Raw genomic sequence first — 9,647 nt, forward strand, 5'->3', positions numbered from 1 at the left:
AGGGGGGGGTCCCAGTAAGAGGGAGGGCCAGAGCTGACAAGGTCTATTCAGCAAGGTGGAAATGACCCAGTATCAACAGTACTATCAAAAGAGGAAAAACAAGTCAGATCAGACAGGGGGATGTGAGCCTTTGTCAGACTCTAATGGGGAGATATTAACACCCAGGACAGAGAAGCTGGTTTTGTAAGGTGCGAGCCAACCCCAGTCTCTGTTTAATCCTTGGTTAATGAAGTCAAATTTGCAAATAAATTGCAGCTCAGAGATTTCTCTCTCCATTTGATTTTGAAATGTCTTTTTTTCAGGACGGTCACCCTTAAATCTGGTACTGAGTGTGCAGGGAGATTGACGTGTCCCCCGCAGGCTTCTGTACATTACCATTCCTGATGGCTGATTTACATCCATTTATTCTGTTACCTAGAGACTGGCCAGTCTGGCCAATGTAAATGGCAGTGGGGCATTCCTGGCACAGGGTGGCATGAATTATATGAGTAGATGTGCATAGGGGTGAAGGCGCCCCTGCAGGTATGGTTGATGTTAGGTCCTGTGATGATGTCAGTGGCGTAGATATGTGAGCATTTCCTTGCACCCTGATCCTTTACATGGGCAGAGGTGACCTGTGTTTTAACCAACTCTTGAGCAGGCAGGATCTGGGCTGGCTGGCTGGGCTCCCCCCGCCAGTTCAGACCCCACCATTTAATTTCCTCCCTCTGCCCCCACCCACCCACCAATGAGACCCACAAAGCCATTTATCAGTATCTTTTATTAACCCTCTTTTCCCCAAAATAAGCAGAAATTAACTCAAGCCACAGGCAGGACCAGGGAGTGGAGGAACGTGAGGGGTGCTTTGGGGTGGGGTGGGGTGGGGTCAGTGTCTGAGCATCACCACATATATTCCCCCACCACCACCACACATGCCATTCCCCACCCTGTCCTCTGACCCCAGCTGGGTCCTTGCATTAAGTTTAGTCAATTAAAAAAATTTCCTTATATTAATTTATTTCCCTTGCAATATCCCAAGGGCTCCAGTTCTGGTAGGCCCTACGTAAACACATGGGTCCCTCAGCCCTGGACAGCTGGCAGCGTTACCCCCTCATGGTGCAGGAGAAACTAAGGCACAGGCAGAGCAAAGGCACTTGATAAGGAACAAGTGGGCTGGAGAGGACTCACTGGAGCCTGCTCCCCACCTGGAGCTGGGAATAGAACCCAGGAGTCCTGGCTCCCACCCACTCTAACCACTAGTCACCCCTGCCCTCATCCTCAGCCAACCTAGGAAAGTGGGGGTGCCCTTGCCGGGGGGAAGGCTGGCTACCCCCATGTAATCCCCATTGCCAAGACATGGGTAAGGAGCCTGAGGCCAGGGCAAGAATTGGGGTGCAGGGAGCCAGAGGGGGGAGGAGTTAGGGGAAGCAGGAATCTTCTTTGGCCTCCCCCCACCAACAGTATCTACAAGAGTCCTTAGAAACAGCAAGAGGGGAAGGCGGTCGGCAGACTCCTCATGCGCCCTCCGGGGACTCTGCAAGAGAGACCAGAAAGGGGTGTCAGTCAGGGAGCACCCCCTCTTCCCTTGTCCAGCCTGCTCTGTTCTGGCCACACCACCTTGGGGCAGGCTGGCCCCCTCCCGTCTGCCGCCTCCCTGCCCTGTTGTGGGGCAACACCGCCCCTCCCATCAGCTCCCCATCCCAGGGGAGGCACTCACCAGTGGGTGCAGCTGTGTGGCTCTTCTGGAGGCTGGGGCATGTGAGATAGGCATCGTATGCAAACACCAGCCCGGCCAGGAGCCCAAAGACCTGGGAGTGGGACCAAGCAGGAGTTAATTGCTAGATCTTTTGATTGCTTGTGAGTCTGGGGTGGGAAGGTTCAAGGCCCCTGGATCAACAGAAGCAGAAGGTTCCCCCCCCCGCATCTGATTTTACACCCTTCGCCTCATTTCCTACCCCCAGCCAGCACTGATGCAGCACCTCTGGGTGAAGCATGGTGGCTGACTGCAAGGACTGAATGACATACGAAGCCAGCACTGACAGGTGGGCAGAGCATCTGCTCCCTGCAGCATGGCCCAGTAGCCCCAATTCTGAACTGCAGGGGATAGCTCCCTGGTCCAGCCCCAACAGTGCCCTCCTGTGCCCCACCCCGGCTGCCAGGAGAGCCACAGTTGCTTTACCCCAGCGGCAATCCCAGGTCCATCTTTGTGGCCGATCACAACGATGAGGGATGTGATTAGGAAGAGGATAGCACCGATGAGAGCTCGGAAGAAATCCTGGGGAAGAAGCAAACTGGACGTGAGAAGCTGCGAGGTGCACCAGCCTCTGATGCGATACGCTCAAACTCAGGTACATTCCCAGCACAGGAATTCCCTTGTATTCTAACTTATTTTTTGGCATAAGAATGTGCATGTTTATTAATAAATACATTAAATTCCTAGCAGGAAATTGTCTGTTTCATGAAGTTTTCTCCTTAGAAGTTCCCTTGCGTTGTTAAGGAGCCGTTTCCAAGGGAATTTCTATGTCTTATAAATTAACGAACTTGTTTGCACAAGAATTTCCCGGCAGATATATAACTTGGCCACTTTTTATCAGAATTTCTTGCATTTTTAACAAATTTGCTATGGAAAACCCTTGTGTGTTAAGATAGTAGCCAAGGTTTGGTGGGAGGGAATTTTTTCAGTATATTAGCCCGTTTAATATTGTTTTTATTTTCGTTTTCTTTTTAACATTGTTATTTCTGGGTGTTTGATTTCAGCTTAAAAAATTCTCCTCTGGTGGTTTCTTCGTTTATTTTAAATTAATTATTTTTGCGTGCAGCAAAGTCATCAGTCACAAATCAGCCTTTCGAATTAGTGAATTTTAATTGTTTTCTTGCTAATTAAGTTATTTTGCACAGCAATTTCAGGGTGTTTGACCCAAGCTTTCCATGGCTGTTTCCAGGGACTTTAACAAAGGCTTTTGGGTGAGAATTTTGTTGCATTTTTCCAAAGGTTTGTGTGTTGACAGTTTTTTGCATATTAAAAAGTTAAAACAAGTTTGTTTGGAGAATTCTCTCCTCCCCACCCCCGCCGCCGCCCTTTTTCAGGGTTGCTCAGAACAAGGAATAACATGGTCACCCCCAGAATATTCAGGCAGGGGAGATGTTATAGCATGCACCCACCCCCCAGAGAATAGGTTTAAACCCTTACACTCCAGCCCCAGTGCACAAGGGCCAGTTGCTTGTTTAAGCCGAGCACGTAGATGATGAAGAAGGCAATGGAAAACACCATCTCGAAGATGGCCACCCCGGTATAACCTGGGGTTCTAGAGGCACCATAGCAGATCAGGATAATAATACAGAGGCCCTGTGCAGGGTGAAAAAGAACAATGGTTAGGAAAATTGTTCAGCCAGAGCTAGAATGCAGCCATCTCTGGGGTGTGACAGCTGGGGAACAGTTGCACATAATACTGTGCAGGGAAGGCTCGCCTGCTCTTGGGAACCCACTGGCTCTGGGGCAGGGCAGCTGGGGAGTAACTTCGGGACAGGACAGGAGAGTCTTGCTCCCAGGGGCAGCTGCAAGGGCATGAAGGTAAACAGAACGGGACAGTCCCTAAACTGGGATATGGCCCGGACAGCTGGGTCCCCATGTGAAACATCGGGGAAGGGGTAAAGTTGTTGTGACCAGAGTGGGATGGGGACTCGTCTTTAAAGTACAGCGCCCCCTGCCCAGCCCCCGCCCTGCAGCACAGCACCCCCCAGCATCCAGCCCTGCATGCCTGGCTGGGGCACCCCGGCCCAGCCTCTGCCCTGCAGCACAGCACCCCCCAGCATCTAGCCCTGCCTGCCTGGGGGGGCACCACCTGCCCAGCCCCCACCCTGCAGCACAGCACCCCCCAGCATCCAGCCCTGCCTGCCTGGGGGGGCGCCTCCTGCCCTCCCAGCACAGCGCCCCTTAGGAGGGGCGAGCCGGCAGCGGGGGCGCCTAAGTCACGTAATGTTCCATGAGCTGCAAGACAGCGCGTCTGTTTGGCTGCCAAGGGTCTGAGTCACCCACTGCTTTCCCGCCTGTGCCGGGGATAGGTGCCTCTGAAGGGGTGCGGGGCTGGGTGCTAGGACGCCTGGGTTCTCTGCTGGCTCTGGGAGGGCAGTGGGGGCTAGTGGGTAGACTGGAGGTGGGGGGGCGGGTGTGCCTGGGAGCCAGGACTCCTGGGTTCTCTGCCTGGCACTGGGAAGGGAGTCGGGGCTGGTGGTTAAAATAGCAGGCGAGGCTGGGAGCCAGGACACCTGGGTTCTCTCTCCGGTTCTAGAAGGGGAGTGCGGGATTGGGGCTAGAATGGCGGGGGGGTGGGAACCCAGACTCCTGGGTCCCAGGCAGGGCATTTGGGGCGCCTGGGGAATGTTCCAGCCTGACTCACAGCTGGAGGCTAAAAATACCAGCCCCCGCTGGGCAGACAAAGTGGTGAGTGTTCAGAGGGGGGCGGGTGGGACTGGTCACCGTGGTAACCATTAAATGCAACCACCTCCCCTGCCAAATACTGCCAGGTCTGGGAGGGGTGAAGGCTGCTTCAGGCAGAGGCGGGGTACGGGGGGGCTTGAACAGGCGGAGGGGATGAGGGAGCCTGGGAGAGGCAGTACCCACAACAGGCAGCTGGGTTGTACCAGGGGTGTGTGTAACAGGGGCGGCACTCCCTGCAGGCAGCATGGCGTGTCTGCTACAGGTGGAGCTGGGGGTTGTTAAAGGGGCAGCGCCCCCTACAGGCGGTGAGGACAGAGGTTGTGGCAGCGGCCATGCCTGCTACAGGCAGAGCAGAGGGGACTGTTAGGGGGCAGTGTCTCCTACAGGTGGAGCTGGGGGTTGTTAAAGGAGCAGCGCCCCCTACAGGTGACACAGATGGGGTCTGGGCAGGTCAATGGTGAAGGAGCCGGAGTGATGCTGCGAGGTGTGTGTGCCGCTAGCAGTGCAGGGGTGGGGAGAGCAGGGCAGGAGGAGACAGGTCTGGGCAGGGTGCAGAACTGGGCATAGGCTTCCCATCCAACCCCACCTCGGTCCTGCCGGGACCTGTCGCTCCCACCCTCCAAATGCCTCTTCTCCCGCCTGGGAGAACCCACCCCGAGGTGCACAGAGCCCTGCCTCTTTAAGATGGGAAGCCCGGGCAGTGGGGTCTAGTGGTTAGAGCAGGGGGCGGCGGCTGGGAGCCAGGACTCCTGGGTTCTTTCCCAGATCTGCAGGGAGCTGGCTGGGCGCCAGGACTCCCCGGTTCCTTTCTCCCCTGGGAGAGGCCGGCTGGGCAGTTAATAAGTGGTTCTGGGTGAGGCGCAGGATGTGGGAACAACCAAATCAGAGGGGCAGGGCTGCAACCCCCACCCCACAGACTCCAGCTCCTGGGGCCTGGCGAGGGCACAGGCCTGCACACCTGCTATGCCCGCCGCTCTCTGCGCCTCTCCTCCCACAACACAAACACCTGCACCAGACACACCCTGCCCCAACTCTGCACACAACACGACTTGATACACCCTGCGGCACCCTTCCCGCCTCATGGCGTGAACAGCCTGTAGTACAGGCCGGCACACAGGCGGCAACCCACACACACACACACCCCTACATCCTGTGGGGGGTTGGGGGTTACCCCCATGTGAGGTGTGCATGTATGTGGGTATCCCTCACACACAGGCAGCACACATAGTAACCCACAAACACACCCTCACACACAGGCAGCACACATAGTAACCCACAAACACACCCTACATCCTGCACAGGCAGCGCATGTGGTAACTCCCTCACACACACGCGCACACACACACGCACACACACAGTACGTGTGATAACCCTCACAGGCAGACACACACCTACATCCCACACACGTAACACACACAGATACACACACCCTGGACAGGCTGCACACGTGGTATCCCTCACACTGCTACACACAAGCACAGCCTGCACAAGCAGCACACAGGGTAACACCTCCCCCACGGGGAGCACGCTCAGCAACCCTCTCACACACACACACACCCTGCGCAGCGCAGCCAGTTACCCTGGCACGCTCAGACACCCAGGAACGGGGCCCGAGCGGCCGACGGCTCAGGGGGTGTCGAAATAACACAGCAGGAGGGAGGAACTGCTCTGGGTTCCTGGAGTCTTAGCGCCACCCCCCAACCCGGAGGGAACCCAGGCGTCCTGCGGGCCCCCCCTTCCCCACCCCCGGGGGGAGCTGAGCCGCTTTGAAACTTAAACTTAGTTCCCTCCATGGGACTGGCGGGAGCCGCGTCCCATTTAACCCCTGTGGGGGGGGGGCTGCAGCAGATTCCCCCCCCCCCCCCCCCCAAGCACCCGTTGTTCTGTGCTGGCGGCCAGGCCGCCTGGGTTCTCTCGGGGCGGGGGCCGGGGGAGCCAGGACGCCTGGGTTCTCTCGGGGCGGGGGCCGGGGGAGCCAGGACGCCTGGGTTCTCTCGGACGGCTCAGGGCAGCGGGCGCTCCCAGGCCCCGCTCCCGCCCCTGCGGACACGTGGGGGTGACCCCCCCCCCAGCCCCAGCCGGCCGCGAACTCACGATCTCCAGCGCCAGGACGATGCCCTTGTGGGTGGTCACGAAGGCGGTGAACCGCCCCGCGCAGCCCGGGCCGCTGCTTGCCGACTCCATGGCCCCGCGCAGCCCCGGACGGCGGCGGCTGTCAAGGCAGTGGCTGGGCGCTGGCGGGGCGCGGACGGGGCGGGGCGGGGCGGGGCGGGCCCTTTAAGCGGGGCGGAGGGGCTGGGCCTTGCCAGGAAAGGCAGTGGGCGCTGCAGCCCAGGGAAGGTGGGGCCGGTGGGCGCTGCAGCCCAGGGAGGGACGGTGGCGCCGGTGGGCGCTGCAGCCCAGGGAGGGAAGGTGGCGCTGCAGCCCAGGGAGGGAAGGTGGCGCCGGTGGGCGCTGCAGCCCAGGGTAGAGGTGCGAAGGAGTTAGGAAGGCTCTGGAGCTGGTTTGGGACTCGCTGTGGTTGTTCAGTAGGTCGGGATGCCAGGGACAAAGACTCGACCAGTGGGTCTCGGCCCAGCGCACACAGGCACCCACGGGGCCCTCCACTCAGCTCGCCACGGGCCGAGTCTTGCCCGGGGCTCTGCAGGAGCATGAGCAGAGCCAGCGAGCCCGGACCGTGTGCGTGCAGCGCAGCTCGGCACCAGCTGGCAGGGCAGGGCCGGGCTGGGTCAGGCCGGACGCCTCTGCCCACCAGGTCACTCCATAGCCGCCTGGGGCAGCCGAGCACATCAGCCCTTGTCAGGCCTAGCGGGCCGGGCGCCGCCTGGCTTGGTTCACGGCCAGGGGAGATGGGGGGCGGGGAGAAATGGGAGCCTGGAAAGGGGAGAGCCCCTGGGGCAGCTGGCGAGCACCCTGAGATTTCCGGCCCGGCTCTGTACCATGGTAGTGTCCATGGCCCTTCCAACCCCCATGTCCCCCTCCTCTCTCCTGTCTACCCATCCCCCATATCCCTCCTGCCCCCACTCCCCTTTGTCCCAGTCACCCCCTCCCAGACACCCCATCCACCCATATATCCCCCTCCAACCCTGCCCAGATGCAGATGCCCCACCCTCCCCCCAGCACCCCCAACCTCCATCCCCAAAGCTGCCCCCACCCCCAGCCCCACCCCACGGCTCCTGGCCTCCAGGCTGGGGTCTGGCTCAGCTAGGCAGGGAGGCACTGGGTGGGCAGGGTGCCAGCCTCTGACTCAGTCTGTGTTTGCAGCCCTGGCAGGAAGTGGCAGGAAACCCTGGTGGTGTCTTGCAGGGCCACGCCAGACACCAACTGCAGCAGGAACAGCTGGCTCTGGGGGCAGCAATGCCACAGGTCCCCAGACCTTCAAGTGGCCAGAGCCCAAACATCAGCTACGCTCCTGGGGTTAATCCAGAGCCACTTGTCCCCCCTCCTCTCCCCTCCTTGATCACTCCAGCCCCACCCACCTCCCCCCATCCCCCTCCCCTGCCTCCCCAGCTCCACCCCCTGGCCAGGGGAGCAGCCTCAGCAGGGCTGGTGCAGCCAAAGGCAAACAGCAAAGGTACTGAGGAGGGAGGTTCAGTGGTACTGGGGGTCTGAGCTGCGCCCCCGCCATTGCTCCCTGGCTCTCCACAGGGCAGGCCTCTTGACCTCACTCCCCTCCTAGTGCTGAGAGAACCCAGGTGTCCTGGCTGTCAGCACCCCCACCTACCCACCCACCCACCCCACTCTGACTACTGTCTCTCTCCTTGCCAGAAGGAGAGAACCCAGGAGTCCTGGCTGTCAGCCCCAGCTCCTCTAACCACTGTCTGTCCTTGCCAGAAGGAGAGAACCCAGGAGTCCTGGCTGTCAGCCCCAGCTCCTCTAACCACTGTCTGTCCTTGTCAGAGACTGGAGAGAACCCAGGAGTCCTGGCTCCCTTGACAGAGGCAGGAGAGAAACTAGGAGTCCTGGCTCTCAGCACCCACCTGATCTAACTACTATGTCTCCCGCCAGAGACCAGATAGAACCCAGGAGTCCTGGCTCCCAGTCGTGACCACTGGACCCCACTTTCTCAGGAAGTGGAAAGGAGGAAGTGTCGGGGGAACAGCCAGCAGAGGGAAGCCTCACTCAGCAGCACCCTTCCCCGCCAGCGTTTCCCACACCTCCCCAGGATGTCCCCCCAGCACCTCCCCCAGCCCCCTGGCCACGGCCCACCAGGCACTATCACCGACTGGCTGCACAGCCCAGCATCACATTCCTCCCACGTGGGGTTGCCATCCCAGGGACGCCATCCAGCACTGCCCCCCGGGGGGGGGACCCTCTCCCCACCTCGCTTCCTGTGGCAGGTGTCTGCAGCAGGAGGTCCTAGAACATAAGAACATAAGAATGGCCATACTGGGTCAGACCAAAGGTCCATCAAGCCCAGCATCCCATCTGCCGACGGTGGCCAATGCGAGGTGCCCCAGAGAAGGAGAACAGAAGACAAGTGATTTATCTCCTGCCATCCATCTCCTGCCCTTGTTATGAAGGCTAGGGCACCATACTTTATCCCTGGCTAATAGCCATTTATGGACCTGACCTGCAAAAATTTATCAAGCTCTTTTTTAAACCCTAATAGAGTCCTGGCCTTCACAGCCTCCTCGGGCAAGGAGTTCCACAGGTTGACTGTGCGCTGTGTGAAGAAAAATTTCCTTTTATTAGTTTTGAACCTACTACCCATCAATTTCATTTGGTGTCCCCTAGTTCTTGTATTATGGGAAAAGGTAAATAATTTTTCTATATTCACTTTCTCCACACCATTCATGATTTTATATACCTCTATCATATCGCCCCTCAATCGCCTCTTTTCCAAACTGAAAAGTCCCAGTCTCTCTAGCCTCTCCCCATATGGGACCCTTTCCAAGCCCCTAATCATCTTAGTCGCCCTTTTCTGAACCTTTTCTAATGCCAATATATCTTTTTTGAGGTGAGGAGACCACATCTGCACGCAGTACTCGAGATGTGGGCGTACCATAGTTTTATATAGGGGAAGTATGATATCTTTTGTCTTATTATCGATCCCTTTTTTAATAATTCCTAACATCCTATTTGCCTTACTAACTGCCGCTGCACACTGCGTGGATGTCTTCAGAGAACTATCCACTATAACTCCAAGATCCCTCTCCTGATCTGTCGTAGCTAAATTTGACCCCATCATGTAGTGCAGCCTCCCAAGAGCTCCTGCATGGCCCCTTGA

The 9,647-nt window shown here is 58.1% G+C and overlaps 1 protein-coding gene across 1 annotated transcript; it reads right to left on the minus strand.

Moving 5' to 3' along the window:
* Window positions 1-742: 742 nt before the first annotated feature.
* PLP2 (proteolipid protein 2) lies at window positions 743-6,690 on the minus strand. Its single transcript, XM_075017589.1, has 5 exons — window positions 6,512-6,690; window positions 3,170-3,325; window positions 2,159-2,254; window positions 1,697-1,787; window positions 743-1,513 (listed from the first exon to the last, which is right to left on the minus strand). The coding sequence occupies exons 1-5, from the start codon at window positions 6,599-6,601 to the stop codon at window positions 1,494-1,496; spliced, it is 453 nt and encodes a 150-aa protein (XP_074873690.1). The 5' UTR covers window positions 6,602-6,690; the 3' UTR covers window positions 743-1,493.
* Between the last annotated feature and the right edge of the window lie 2,957 nt (window positions 6,691-9,647).

The sequence above is a fragment of the Carettochelys insculpta genome, chromosome 22 (assembly GCF_033958435.1).
Source record: "Carettochelys insculpta isolate YL-2023 chromosome 22, ASM3395843v1, whole genome shotgun sequence".
NCBI classification, from domain to species: domain Eukaryota; kingdom Metazoa; phylum Chordata; order Testudines; family Carettochelyidae; genus Carettochelys; species Carettochelys insculpta.

Coding starts and splice junctions, on each gene's coding strand:
- PLP2 (XM_075017589.1), bottom strand. CDS start 6,601: ATGGAGTCGGCAAGCAGCGGCCCGGGCTGCGCGGGGCGGTTCACCGCC. Junction 3,326..6,511: donor TCGTCCTGGCGCTGGAGATC/GTGAGTTCGCGG, acceptor CACCCTGCACAG/GGCCTCTGTATTATTATCCT. Junction 1,514..1,696: donor CCACACAGCTGCACCCACTG/GTGAGTGCCTCC, acceptor TCTCTCTTGCAG/AGTCCCCGGAGGGCGCATGA.